Genomic DNA, 15050 nt, shown 5'->3' with positions numbered 1-15050 from the left:
GACGCACGAGGAAGCGGAATAACTTTAAAGACATGTCCGCACTGCCAAGTCCGGAGTTCCGGGTACATAGTTTCAAGAAAAGTGATGCCAGCAGCAGATCACCCGAGAGCTGGCGTTGGCCTTCTTGCCAAGAATTGCCATGGCAAGAGTTGTTCATATAGGCGTCAGCCAGCCTTACCAGTCCACCAGCCAGACGTCTTGCGTCTTATTTATTACCGTTATTTAGATTTGTGCCAGTCGCTCCCATAGAGTCGGTTTAACGATGCGACAGCGCATGAAGTGTGTATACTCACAGGGAGGCCTCTTTGATCCTCTGCAGGATTGCGCCGGTAGTCCGGCAGGCCAGGATCTCGTCGGGTAGGCTCCCTGCGGACGAAAAAGAGTGATGAGGACGAGGAGAACCTCTACTTCCCTCTCCTTTTATCTTGCCGCATATATGCGCAACTGCGCTGAAGCTAACAGAAAGATTTAGGACAGCGCAGGAGTATATCGGATTATGGACACCGGCCACGCTAGCCCGGCGGGTCCATTTGGCCAGGCCCTCACCGCTGCGCATGCGCAAACACGGCGTCCAGTATTCTACCACTGTACCAAATCCATACTATCTATGGCCACTTGCATGTCCCTCCACATCACCCCTGGAGAAAAACGGTGGGGATTTAAGCATAGCTTGAACCTAATGATACGAGCGGAAGCTGTGTTAGGCATCGTTATGCATCGTTTTTAAGGCTGCAATTACGAGACGCTCAAGCTTCGCCTTGAGAGTAGCCGCGATAGCCCATGTAACACCACCTTTTCCCTCCGCAATTTGGAATTGTTTTTCTTTTTTTCAGATTTACAGGCGAGGAAAGGCGCAATATATCTGTCATATTTCTCTGCGGACGCCTGAACTGCGTCGTAAGGGAAGAAAGGTAGGAGGCTCCGCCACGGTGGCGCAGTGGTTAAGATGCACGGCTACTGTACCAGAGTACCTGGGCTCGAACCCGACCTTTGGCGGTTGCGCTTTGATGAGGGCGAAACAGAGGCGTCTGACATCTTTAACGTGCGCTGACATCGCACGTTAAAGATCCCCAGGTGGTCGAAATTACTCTTTAATAATAATAATAATAATAATAATAATAATAATAATAATAATAATAATAATAATAATAATAATAATAATAATAATAATAATAATAATAATTGGCTCACAGGAAAGTCAAAGCGCAGCATCTGTCACACTTGTCCTGTGGGCACCTGACCGGCGCCGTAACGGAAGGGAGAAAGGTGGAAGTGAATCAGGAAAGAGAAAGGGGTGCCAAGGGGTGCCGTAGTGGAGGTCTCCGGAGTGATTTTGACCACCTGGGGATCTCTAACGTGCGCTGACATCGCACAGGACACTGACGCCTCTTCATTTCGCCTCAATCGAAACGCAGCCGCCGGCGGTCGGGATCGAACCCGGATCTTGCCCCTGATGTTGCTGGGACGGGTAGGACACCGCAGCTTGCGGCGGGGCTAGCCTGCCACAGAATTTTTATCTGTTGTATAGCCGTCACTGCACCCGCCACCGCTTCGGTGGTGGAGGACAACGGCCTTTGTTGCGGCGCGCGTCTTTCTCTCCCTCTTTTTTTCTTTCGTGCCTATTTTCTCTTCTATCCGCACGAGGCAGCGGAGGTGGCTCAGCTACAGAAGCAGGCCCGTGCATTTTCTTTTCTTTCTTCCTACAGCCACAACAACTCCGGCACAGTAGTCGGGTGGTCAAGGGTGGCAGTTCCTGGCCCTACGGGGCTGAGACGGTAGGTTAACGCCGCTTGCGGCGGGGGCTAGCCAGCCACTGAATTTTATCTGTTGTAGGCCGTCATTGCACCCGCCACCGCTTCGGTGGTGGCGGACGACGGCTGTTGTTGCGGCGCGCGTCTTTCTCTCCCTGTTCTTTTTTTTTTCTTGTCTATTTTCTCTTCTGTCCGCACGAGGCAGCAGATGTGGCTCAGCTACAGAGCCAGTAGCAGGCCCGTGCATTTTCTTTTCTTTCTTCATACAGCCACAACAACAACAACAGCGTCTTACCACTTCACCCCCGCAGCGGGGCTAGAATTGGTTCACATTGGTTCACAGGAAGGGAAAGGCGCAGTAACTGTCACACTTGCTCTGTGGACACCCGAACCGCACCGTAAGGGAAGGGAGGAAGGTGGGAATGAAAGTGGAAAGAGAGAAAAAGGAGCCGTAGTGGAGGGCTACGGAGTAATTTCGACCACCTGGGGATCTTTAACGTGCGCTGACATCGCACAGCACACGGACGCCACTTCGTTTCGCCTCCATCGAAACGCAGCCGCCGCGGTCGGGTTCGAACCCGGGAACTCCGGCACAGTAGTCGGGCGTCTTACCACTGCACCACCCCGGCGGGGCGCAGCGGGGCTAGAAATTGCTCTCTGCTAGAAATTGCTCTTTTAAGTTCGGTTTTGGGGAATGGAAGGCGCATTACACATTTTGGCGGACACTACGGAAAGATGGACACCTGCACTTAATCAGGTCAAGGGCACACCACCTTATTGAAGGTCGAGCGGTCGTATAGGTTGATCTTGGGTGAAACATCGTGTAGCGAAGCTTTCCTTTCAAAAAACGTCCGCAGTTTAGGGGCCTGCTTAGTAAATTTCATCAGAAAACAAGCACTCATGAAGCATGACAAGAATGTTTTTTTTTTCTTCCCGCGCTTTCTTTTTCCGGCTATCTGCAGTAGAATTAAAGCTCGTAACTGATAACTAGAAAGAAAAAAAAACTGTTAAGTTGAGAAATGAATAGTTCATCTCGTCGTCAAGAGTAGGCACATATATAAATTTCCCAACAGTGCATTCTAGGGCTACTGATATCGATGGCTATAGCTCCAAACAAAAATCAAAAAGGAAACACCCTCAGTTATCAATTAGCTGAACATCGCGCTCGGCTTCCTTCGATCCTTTCTGGTGCGCATCGACCCGAGTGATCACCGCCAGCCACGTGCTGAAGAAGATCAGTGCAAGCCAGCCACAGGTCGCAGTGAACTGCACGACTGCGGCCTGCAGAGCGTGCGGGCGCCCCCTCCTCCTCTTCGATACGCGTCCGACGCTAGTCACGACGGTTGCCGATAGAGCAGCTTAGAGCACCGTAGAGTTTAACCGTTCGCACTGGGCAGCGCGTTTAACGTCTCTCGCTGCATTCATTATGACGTTTTTCGCGGTTTGAAGCACGCCTTCGAATTCGAGGTGCCGAACTAAGGGAAGAAAAATGACAACCGATACAACGCACAGCGCGACTCTTCCAGTTAGACCGGTGCGACATGCTGCGCCGATGACCACGTGGTCTGAGGCATAAGTAAAACCAAATGCCCTGTTTGTTTTGTTTGTAGGGTTTAACGTTCCAAAGCGACTCAGGCTATGAGAGGAGCAAAAAAAAAAATGTTTGAAGAAAAAAAAGATGTACATTAATTCATCCCCGTGGACACCTGAAATACGCTGTATATATATGAAAGGCAGGAAGCTGGGATTCATAGGAGAAAGAAGGTGCCATAGTGGGTGCTGCGGAGTAATTTCGACCACCTGGGGATCTTAAACGTGCACTGTCCCTACGGGGCTGGGACGGTAGGTTAACGCAGCTTGCGGCGGAGACCAGCCAGGCACCGAATTTTTATCTGTTGTACGCCGCCATTGCACCCGCCACCGCTTAGGTGGTAGACGACGGCTGTTGTTGCGGCGCGCGTCTTTCTTTCCCTCTTCCTTTTTTTTTTGTTCTCTATTTTCTCTTTTGTCTGCACGAAGCAGCGGAGATGGCTCAGCTACAGAGCCAGTAGCAGGCCCGTGCATTTTCTTTTCCTTCTTCCTACAGCCACAACAACATCGCACAGCACACGACTCATGAGCACTTGCGTGTTGTCCATCGAGACGCAGCCGCCGCGGTCGGGTTCACACCTGGGTAGGAAGGAAGGAGGTTTGGTTTGGTTTGTGGGGTTTAACGTCCCAAAGCAACTCAAGCTATGAGAGACGCCGTAGTGGAGGACTCCGGAAATTTCGACCACCTGGGGTTCTTTAACGTGCACTGACATCGCACAGCACACGGGCGCCTTGGTTTTTGCACACGGTTCGCTACTGGCTCTAGCTGAGCCACCTCCGCTGCCTGATTGATTGATTTATAGGAAGGGAAAGGCACGGTAACTGTCTCACTTGTTTTTCTGCGGACACCGCAACCGCGCCGTAAGGGAAGGGAGGAAGATGGGAGTGAAAGTGGAAAGAGAGAAAGAGGAGCCGTAGTGAAGGGCTGCGGAGTAATTTCGACCACCTGGGGATCTTTAACGTGCGCTGACATCGCACAGCACACGACGCCTCTTCGTTTCGCCTCCATCGAAACGCAGCCGCCGAGGTCGGGTTCGAACCCGGGTACTCCGGCACAGTAGTCGGGCGTCTTACCACTGCACCACCCCGGCGGGGCACCGGCGGGGCTGTTGGTTGGTTCATAGGAAGGGAAAGGCGCAGTATCTGTCACACTTGCTCTGTGGACACCTGAACCGCGCCGTAAGGGAAGGGATGAAGGAGAGAGTGAAAGTGGATAGAGAGAAAGGGGAGCCGTAGTGGAGGGCTACGGAGTAATTTCGACCACCTGGGGATCTTTAACGTGCTCCGGCGGGGGGAATCGTGCGGATAGAAGAGAGAAAGAGGAGAAAGAAAAAGAAGAGGGAGAGAAAGACGCGCGCGCAACAGCCGTCGTCCACCACCTAAGCGGTGGCGGGTGCAATGACGGCCTACAACAGATAATAATTCGGTGGCAGGCTAGCCACCACCGCAAGCGGCGTTGACCTACCAGTCCGAGCCCCGTAGGGCCAGGAACAGCCACCCTTCACCACCTCAAAGTCATTTTAGCTGGGACCGCAGCAGGTTGTCGAAATTACTCTGGAGCCCTCCACTACGGGATCCATTTCTCTCTTTCCGCTTTCACTCCAATGTTCTTCCCTTCCCTTACGACGCGGTTCAGGTGTCCACGGATAAGTGTGAAAGATATTGCGCACATAGAGCCGAAAGACTAATGGGCGGCCCTACAGCGGAGTTAGGGCCCCTAGCCCCAAAGTTTTCTTACCCAACCGCAGACGACGCCAAGGAACAAGAGTGCCTGGCCCTGCGTTTAGGCGGTAGCCCCCCCCCCCCCCCAAATCTGTCGGAAATAAATCTTCCGCTACTACTACTGCTACTACTACCACCACTATACTACTACTACTACTACTACTACTACTACTACTACTACTACTACTACTATACTGCTGCTACTTTGACAAAGCTCCGAGGAAGAAATATCATCATCATCATCATCATCAGCCTGACTATACCCACTGCAGGGCGAAGGCCTCTCCCATATTTCTCCACTTAACCCGGTTCTGTGCTAGCTGCATCCACTTGACCCCTGCGAACTTCTTAATCTCATCCGCCCACCTAACTTTCTGCCGCCCCGCCCCCTGCTACGCTTTCCTTCCCTTGGAATCCAGTTTGTTACCCTAAGCGACCATCGGTTATCCTCTCTTCGCACTACATGTCCTGCCCATGTCCATTTCTTCTTAATTTCTAAGAAGAAATATATTTGTGTGAAAAGAATTTATCCGTTTCTTATAACCCCCCCCCCCCCCTCCCCCTCCCTTCCTAAGTAGCGTTGAGCTCTAAGGGAGAAGCATCTCACCTGAGCTATTTCCTGCTTATCACTGCGCTGCTGTAACTCACTATCAGGAAGCACACGCAGGCAGGGTGCCTGGACGCCCGTCACTAGGCGGAAATGCCAGGGAGTCCATGCACCTCGTCCGGTGCACAGATGAGCGCCGGCGCAGTGTGGCCGCAGACTCGCTTCGCTTGTTCTCGAAGCTCGCAGCCTGCGGACTGGACCATCGCAGAAACAACGAGAATACGACTGCGACGTCAATTCATTTCGTCTTCGACTTTGGAGAAACGCTATAGGGCAGGTGACGACGGCATCGCGAGTAGAGGCCGGTCTGATGAAGTACGAGACCAGAAATAAAGTGGGAAAACTGGCGCGCCCTCAGCGTACCCTTCAGAAAACGTGTGCAGAGAAGACAGGATGCAGAGTGAAACATCACGACGTCGCTGACTTCTGAGGCTTCCAGCCTGGCTGGACATCCTGCGCTTTCGCGACTCTCGGCCTTCGGATGCGGCACCGACGGCGAAGAAATGGCTATCCACGGGCCCGAAATTAGAAAGTCTAAATCGTCATCATCATCATCAGACGGACTATACCCACTGCAGGGAAGTCTAAAACATGCTTGGCCGGAACTCGCTGCTGCAACAGACACTAGCCTCCTATTAGGTTAAAAGTCGACTTGGGAGGATTTCCCGGCATTACCGGACGGATGCACATTTTGTTTCCTTTTTTTTTTTGAGCGCCCTCTGTCACAGTTGCAGTAAGCAAGTTTAAAATAACGAGGAAAACGATTATAAAGCAGGAAAATTCGTTGGATGCACAATTAGATCTCTCTTAATTGGGGCGAGGTGAAAGCTTTTCTTGCGACTCTGTACCCATTTGCTAACTCTTTTTTTCTCTCTCTCTCTCTTTCAATTTAACTCTCTAGTATTTTAACAAATTCGACGCCCGTGGCTGCTCAGACATCTGCACACTATATCGCCGTCCCCTTTACTATTTTGTCGTCTAATCAAAGTTTTTGGCTGTAATTAATAAATTACTGCACATCAACGAGCATTTGCACACGGACATTTTTTTTTTTCACCCTCTACTTTGGTTTGGTTTGGTTTGTGGGGTTTAACGTCCCAAAGCGACTCAGGCTATGAGAGACGCCGTAGTGGAGGACTCCGGAAATTTCGACCACCTGGGGTTCTTTAACGTGCACTGACATCGCACAGCACACGGGCGCCTTGCTTTTCGCCTCCATCGAAAAGCGGCCGCCGAGGGCCTCTACTTTATATAACCATTCTTTTATTCAGCAATCAATTCTTTTCTCGGCAATGACGTCGTGACTATATGCTCCGACCAAGGTATGAATAGTGTCTTCGTGATTGCTGTTGCAAAACCTCTGGCGTGCGCTGTGCATGGCTTAACTGGCGGCTGTGACAGGTTTCATAATTGCCTATATAAAACGACCCCGACAAGAGCCCGCGGTTACTTGCTTCAGGAAACGCGCAGTGAGTGTCGATGGGCACATTGCCGGTAACATCGTTTATAAAGTGATGCAGAAAAAAAAAAAGAAAAAGAAAAGCTAGCTGGTAAATTTAAATGAATTGACACTGAAACGAAATGCAGCCAGGTTGTAAAATATAGTATAAGAGATGAGCATACCGTGAAAGTTACAATGAAATACGCAAATGTTAAAAATCCTGCACATTCTTATGCAGGGAAAATTTCCTTTTGAGCAGCTACGCTGAAAACGGCTGGGCACGGCGAATAACCCATCATCCTAGACAAGTATGGTTCGCACTCCAAGCTAGTGATGATGATGATGATGATTATACACGCGCGCTACCACGATTAGCGCACTGGCGACGCGGGTAGCCACAGCCACCCTTTAGGACGGGGTGCCGCAGCATCCTGGTCACGTGGACGGTGACGTCTGCGCTCGAGTCGCCGGAGGCGGCGTCGGGAGTCCGGCCGACTTCGTGAGCCGCAAGAGAGCGAGGGCCGTTGCCCCGCCGCCCACGCGCCCACCTCCGAGCGGCGAGGCCAATTTGCCGCGGCCCATATCGCACAGTCACGACCCCGCGTGACTGGGAGGCCGCGCGGGGCCTTAAGCGCAAAACATGATTCCCACTCGGACTGCGCTCTTCTTCGCTGCTGGGAGGAGCGCCACTTCCTTGCCGCACTGGCAGCCGAAAGAGTTGCAGCGAGAGAGAAAAGGGCGCTGGTTCCAGCGGAGTGGCGAGTAACTCATCAGCCCAGAACAACTGGCCTATTCTCGCACGAGGACCTGCCTGATTGATTACCGCTGTGACCACTCCCATAACCTCGAGCCTCGACAAATGCCGCGCGCAGGACGAAGCAGCTGCGTCCCGAGCAAGAGTGCGAGCGAAGCCTCGATATGTCCCACGTGATTCGAGCACCACAGCGTCCGTGAGGTGACAGTAGAGGAAGTGCGAAGCGTGCAGCGCTGCTTTTCCCATCACCCGAACCAGGGCAATTGATTATCCGGACATTTAATCTGCTGAAATGTGACGGCAGACACGCCGCGGGGAGAACCTTCTTTGTCGCGAAGCGAGACACCGAGACACCCGATCGGAGGAGCGGTGGGACCGGCCGCTCTGCTTCGACGCCTCGAGGCGGTGAGGCCGACGGAGTGCGGCCACGCGTGTACGTACACCGAGGGCGACATCGGCCCTACGATGAGTAGCTTCAGGTGTAATGCGGTGACATGTGTAGTAGTAGTAGCAGTAGTATAATAGTAGTTTTAGTAGTAGTAGTGGCATGCGCCTGGCACGAAACTTGAGCAACACATATTCTCTTTTCCAGCTTGTGAACATTTGCGAGGTGCGGTACGTTTCCCTCGCAACGCTGCAGAGCACCGGGAAAAAAAAAAACAGCAACTATAATTAAGCAATTTCTACAAAGAAAGTAAAAAAAAAAAAAGTGACAGCCCTCCTCTAAGCTCACTTTCAACGTTTTTGTCTGACGGGCATACCTTGCATCCAATTCATTTGATTGAATGTCCTTTATTGAATGGGAAGGCTCATGGCCATGGATGGGGATAAAGGGGAGTAGACATAATCTTCATTGTTTAGGTCGTCACTCGAATCACATTGCTCTAACCAGGCCACTAAGCGAGCCATACTTGGCAAATATCATCCTTCATTTAATTTTTCATACCTAGGCAGCACGCCTTTCAAATTTTTTTCACACTCCCGAAACACGGTTGTGCCCTTTGAAAAAAGAGAGAGAGAGAGAGAACGATATTCATCTTATCCTTGGACGTAGTTTTGAAATCGATTGCGTCAACCCAGGCTTCTCCAAAGCTATTCATAACATCGCCCACTGCTTACTCATTTACACGCTCGCAAGATTGAATACCGATCATAGCGCGTTGGCATTGCCCCCCTTAACCGCACACAGTTCTTGCATGCCTCCTTTTTTTTTTTCTCCTTTCACCTGTATTGAAATGATCATCAAACTGTAACTTACTCAAATTTCCGATAATTCATTTAAACTCTTGTGTCGCAAATATTTGTTCTCTATCCTTCATTTTTATTTTTTGGGGAACGACGCGCGCATTTTGCCAAACAGACGTCTTCAACATTATTATACAACTCCAGAACAATAGATTTATGCACCCAACACAGCACGGATTTCGTAAAGCAGATACATGTGAAACACAGCTTCTTTCTTTACAACTCATGCGTTAACCTCGCCAACCCACAAACAGACGGCATATTTCTGGATTAAAGGAAGAAAGCTTTGATAAAGTTGCACACGGGTGGTCCATAGATAAATTACAACCCATTTGTCATTGCATGGGACAAAACATTTTTTTTTTAATTCACAGAAAGCAAGTAAAGAAAAACATCATGTAACCTTAACCTTATCTGTCAGGGCTCACCCAGCGATCACCGGTTATAAATCCCGTTTTCCCTCTGGTCTCCGTTAAGGTATGAGGACCTTTTCTGCGGAAAGAAATAGCAGATACTAATAGCAAACTAGAGGTTTATTTTAAAAACAACGTATGTGTGCCTTAATAAAAATGTTGAACACATTTTAAAGAATTTGATAAATGCACTTTTGACACCAGCCCTCAGCATGAATTTAGCTCACCCCTTCCTCAGGGAAATTTCTATTCGCAGCAAATACATAAAGGAACCAAAATATTTATATAATGAACTGATTTTCATTATGTAACAGTGGAGTGGCCAAAGAAAATTACTTTCATATGGGCATCCCTTTAAAAAAAAAAAAGTGCCGCAATAAGAAAGAAAGAAAAAACATTAGTTAAACCTCGAGTTACGCGAGAGCTATCTGCATGGCTACGCTTAGGTTCAGCTTGAAAATAAAGGCATGACCTTTGCAGATAGTAGTTTACTCTATGGTTTCAGCTTTATTTATGCCGTAAAGGGCAATATTGACCACTAAAGTGCGATGAGATGAAAGCCTCTATCGCGCGGTGCTCCGAACCCCTCCACTATGGCACCTCTTTCTCTCTCTTTTCCCACCCATATTCGCGATGACGCGATAGCGTAAGCTACCAGCCAACATATAAAGCCCCGCTTTAAACGAGCTTTCCTACGTGGCCTAGGGATAACGTGAATGCAGTGGTTTTGGCAGGCTGATTGTGATATCATCCTCCCATACGAATGGAGAGGCCCAAGTTGGCAGCTCCTGCCAGACGTAATGTCAGGAAACCCTATGTGCAGTTAGTGCTCGGTCATGTCAGCTGCCAGCTACAGCTTCCCACGACTTTCTTTTTTTTTTTTTTCTTTTTTGCAGCGAGAGCTACATTGGCTACATTGGCCACATTCTTGCCATTTCGCGAGAACAAAAAAAAAAAAAAAAAGAAGAAGAACAAGGAAAAGAAGAAAGCGAAAAGGAAGAAAAAGAAAATGAAAATGAAGCAGAAGAAGAAGATTATGAAGAAGAAGGTGATGAAGAATACGTGGGAGGCAGTAGCTGGCAGCTGGCATGGTCCCCTATCGCATAAATAAAGCTGAAACCATAGAGAAAACTATGTGCAAGAGCCATGTCTTCACTTTCAAGCCGAACCTAAGCGTAGCCATGCAGATTGCTCTCGCGTAACTCTAGGTTTAAGTACAAGCTAAACCAGCTAATTTTTCTTCTTCTTTCTTCGCTCTTCGGACAGGCACGGTGAAATGGCGAAACTGTGGCCAACGTAGCTCTCGTTACAAAAATCCAGGAGAGACACTAAAGACCGTATACGTTTGTGAAGCGAAAGCTGGCTCGCGTAATGCACTGTCGCGAAGGGCACTTCCCGCGCTTCCTGTTGTGGCGCGCGCCACCACGTGGCCGGTAGCGCGATGCTCTCTCTGCTTCTCTGAGGTCATCCTCTCTACCTTTCCTCCTCATCTGCTGACGCCCTCTTTATTTATTTCGTGGCACCCGCTGCGAGAGTTCACGTGGTGTGTTGAGATGACTGAGGCATACATAGGGGATGAGGGGCATATATACCTCGTCGACTCGAATCCCTATCGCAAACTAGCTTCCAACTGCAGATCCACGCTAGCAACCGAAATGATATGACACCTTGCAAAGAACGCTTGCACAAAATTTCGTTACGAAAGAGGGAGGAGAATCTAGCACCACACGGAGATCCATTAGGTGATGCCGTACGCCGACGCCATCTTTATGGGCACCGCCGTTTGTTGACAACAATAACTGTAACGGCAACAGTAACAATTCTGACGGATTTTTAGTGCAATGGGGCTGCAAGGCTTCCGCATTAAAATTAGTACGGTTTCATTTATTCTTGTCCATTACACAGCTGCATTGCACGTGTACGATAAAAGGTATAAAGTTTCAGTAGGAATCTGGTGATACAGACATTCACGTACGAAAGAATAGCAGAAAAGTGCGGGGCGATAAAAACCACAACGAAGATTGGGAGTAATATGGCATGTGTTTCAAAACCATGTCCAGGACTAAAATCAGCCATATCTGCAAATCAGCTCCTTAACACTCTTGCATTGTATCGTTTTTTCAGCGATGATACCATTGTACCTCGCAGGTAAACAATTTTCGAAAGCAGTGCTGCTGAGGTGGAAAATGATCATCATCATCATCCGGATTATGCCCACTGCAGGGCGAAGGCCTCTCCATATTCCTCTATTAACCTAGTCCTTTGCTAGCTACATCCACTTGACCCCTGCGAATGTCTTAACCTTACCCGCCCGCCTGAATTTCTGCCGGCCCCTGCTAGGCTTTCCATTCCTTGGTATATTCAATTTGTTACCCTTTTCGACCATCGGTTATCCTCTCTTCGCGCTACATGCCCTGTCCATGTCCATTTCTACTGCTTATTTTCACTAGGATGTGATTAACTCAAGTTATTTCTTTTACCCACTCTGGTACGCTTCCTATCTCTTAACGTTGCACTACAATTCTCCGCTTCATAGCTCTCTGCCTCTCTGCGTTGTCTTCAACTTAGGTAGAACCTTTTTCGTTAGCCTCCACGTTTCAGCCCCGCAGGTGAGCACAGGTAAGATGCAACTGTTGCATACTTTCCTCTTGAGCGATACCGGTAAGCTGCTAGTCATAATCTGTGAGAGTTGCCAAATGCGCTCCCTCCCAGTATTTTTCTCCTAGTTATTTACCTTTCACGGTCCGGATCTATTCGCCTACCGCTTCAAATGCGATCGCTACCTATTGTAAGCTGCTGTTCCCTCCCGAGGCTGTTGAACATTACCTTAGGCTTCTGCGTATTGATTTTTAGGCCTATACCTTTCTGCTTTTCCTGTCTAGGTCATCAATAATTATTTGCAGTTCATTCCTTGAGGTAATTAGCAAGACAATGCCATCAGTGAACCGCAGAGTGCTGAGGTATTCTCCATAAACCCTCATCCCTAACTTCTTTCGTTCTAAGTCTGAATACTTCCTCTAAGCAAGCTGTGAATAGGGTGAATATTTTACTGCGGAGATCGTGTCTCCTTGCCTAACACATTTCCTTATAAGAATTTTATTACTTTCTTTATGCAGAACTATGTTTGCTGTGCAGCCACTACAGATATCTTCCAGTACATACGACTCATCTACGCCCTGATTTCGCAATGCCTGTATTACTGCCGAGGTTTCGACAGAGTCAAATGCGTTTTCGTAATCAATGAATGCTATATATATATATATATATATATATATATATATATATGTATATAAGGGCTGGTTATATTCCGAGTATTTTTCTATCACCTGGTTGACAGTATAGATATGATCGATAGTAGAGTACCCTTTCCGAAAACCTGCTTTATTGAAGTCTAAGGTTTTCCTGATTCTGTCAGCGATTACCTCAGCAAATACCTTTTACGTAAAAGATAGGAAGCTGATTGGTCTAACAAGTCTTTAACATCCACTTTCTTGTGAATTAAGATAATGTTAGCGTTATTCCATGATTCATGTATCGTCGATGACAGCAGGCATTGCCTATAAAGAGTGGCCAGTGTTCCTGGCACAATATCATAACCAACAGATGCGCTACAAACATCGTGCGCCTTTTCGTGAACTTGCGGGATGGTGTACACCTGCCTCACGGGTCGCTGTGTCAACAATATTTGGTTGAAAATTAACCCTGCCTCGTTGCACGCGAATGCCAGGCCACAGTAAAACTCTCACAAGTCGAAAGAAAGACAAGCCGCGACCAGGAAGCCTGCCGAAGCGTTTTTCATCAGCGTGTGAGCCTTCTACTATACGGCGGAGAAAGCGGGCTCGTAAATAATCAACGAAGCACGTTCTGTTTGCGCATGTCTGTGGCTACAAGTATGCATTACATATGCATGCTTCCGAACAGACGCCTCGCGTCCTGAAGGAGGCATCCTGAGGCAGTGCGGCGTCCACGGGACACCGAGACTGTTAGTGCAACGTGCAACACAGGCACTCACCGGTGAGCGGAGGGGGCGACGACGTCCGGGGCGGGTGGTCGGAGGCCTCGAGCCGCTGCGCCGCCGAGGCGAACAGGGCCAGTGCCAGATCTGCGACCAGCGCGAGGCGTGGTCAGTCACAGAAAAACACACAGCCCAAATTATCTCATAAGCAAACAACGCGACTCGGGAAAGGAGAGTGGTTGTTGTGGCTGCAAGAAGAAGGAAAAGAAAATGCACGGGCCTGCTACTGGCTCTGTAGCTGAGCCACCTCCGCTGCCTCGTGCGGACAGAAGAGAAAATAGAGAAGAAAGAAAAGGAAAAGGGAGAGAAAGACGCGCGTCGCAAACAGCCGTCGTCCACCACCGAAACGGTGGCGGGTGCAATGACGGCCTACAACAGATAAAAATTATGCGGCAGGCAAGCCCCCGCCGCAAGCGGCGGTGACCTACCTGTCCCAGCCCCATCAGGGGAAAACCTTCGGTCGGCTTCCGTGCCTAGGAGAGTGGTCACATTGGCAACAGCAGCAACAAGAGAGAGAGAGAGAGAAAGAAAGAAGGGGTGGGGGATATTAAGGGTTTGAGGCCTCTTGCGAGTTTTTGTTCGCGTGCACTTCTTCCTCTTCCACGTGCACTTTGTTACTCGATCGCTCAATCACTGCTACTTAATTAGTGCCGCTGTTATGTCCCGTATAGTCATTATAGTATACAGTTGTGCACAATACGTTAAAGACCACACGGCATAGATATATAAAGCACCGCTTTAAACAAGTCGCAAGAACGCGCCTGCGGGCCCCAGAGGTAGCGTGTCCGACCCAGGATGGAAAGGCCCTGGTTCGAATCTCATCTCACCTTTGTTTAAATTTTCTTTCTGTCGTAACTCAACTAATTCGTGCACTTTATGTCCTAATGATGCATGAGTCGTGTTGCGGCATCGTAATCACAGTTTATGTAATGATTTAATCACTTTCCGATTCCATCGCTCCGCTTGTGACCAGAAATATTTTCGACCAATCGGGATTTTCTCTACACGACAACGGAGCCGCTCCTCTGAACGAGAGCCTGAAAGCCGTCGCGTCAGAAGAGCGGACACGGCGGCTGTTCGCCACGCCTTGCGAATGAGCTGTGCAAGTGGCGTATGATATGACATGGTATGGTATATAGTGGTTAACGTCCTAAAGTAACACATCGGCTGTGAGCGACGTCAAAGGGGAGAGTTCCGGATTAAATTCGGCCAGCTTAGGTACCTTGACATGCGCTGACATAGCTGGCACTATCGAAACACTGCCGCTGCGGCAGCCGGGACTAAACCTGCCCCCTATCCGAGCGCCATATCCACTCGGCCACAGGGGTGGATTAAATGCACGGGCTAGAAGCGTATGTATAGCGTTGCGACGAATGTAAGCTTGCACGTTCGCCTAAGGAATGTATCAAGAAAATGCACTTCAATATTAGCTAACAGGGTGTCCGCAGCGTCATTGCGCTGGCAACGTTTCGTTTGTGTTGACACGATTAAATTACTTTCGTCTTGTCTTTT

The 15050-nt window shown here is 49.1% G+C and overlaps 1 protein-coding gene across 2 annotated transcripts in view; it reads right to left on the bottom strand.

Annotated features, from left to right (window-relative positions):
• Positions 1-15050, bottom strand: part of LOC146191587 (uncharacterized) — a 133154-nt gene that overhangs the window by 26582 nt on the left and 91522 nt on the right. For both annotated transcript variants that reach the window (XM_084602108.1, XM_084602107.1), the window contains 2 exons: positions 13536-13625; positions 294-366 (listed from right to left, as the gene is read on the bottom strand). In XM_084602108.1, coding sequence (XP_084458234.1) covers positions 294-366; positions 13536-13625 — 163 coding nt within the window. The remainder of the gene's footprint in view (positions 1-293; positions 367-13535; positions 13626-15050) is intronic.

The sequence above is a fragment of the Amblyomma maculatum genome, chromosome 4, assembly GCF_055883805.1.
Source record: "Amblyomma maculatum isolate TAMU_Amacu chromosome 4, ASM5588380v1, whole genome shotgun sequence".
Lineage (NCBI taxonomy): Eukaryota > Metazoa > Arthropoda > Arachnida > Ixodida > Ixodidae > Amblyomma > Amblyomma maculatum.
Note: the sequence above shows the minus strand (reverse complement) of the source record. Positions and strands in the feature narration are given on the sequence as shown.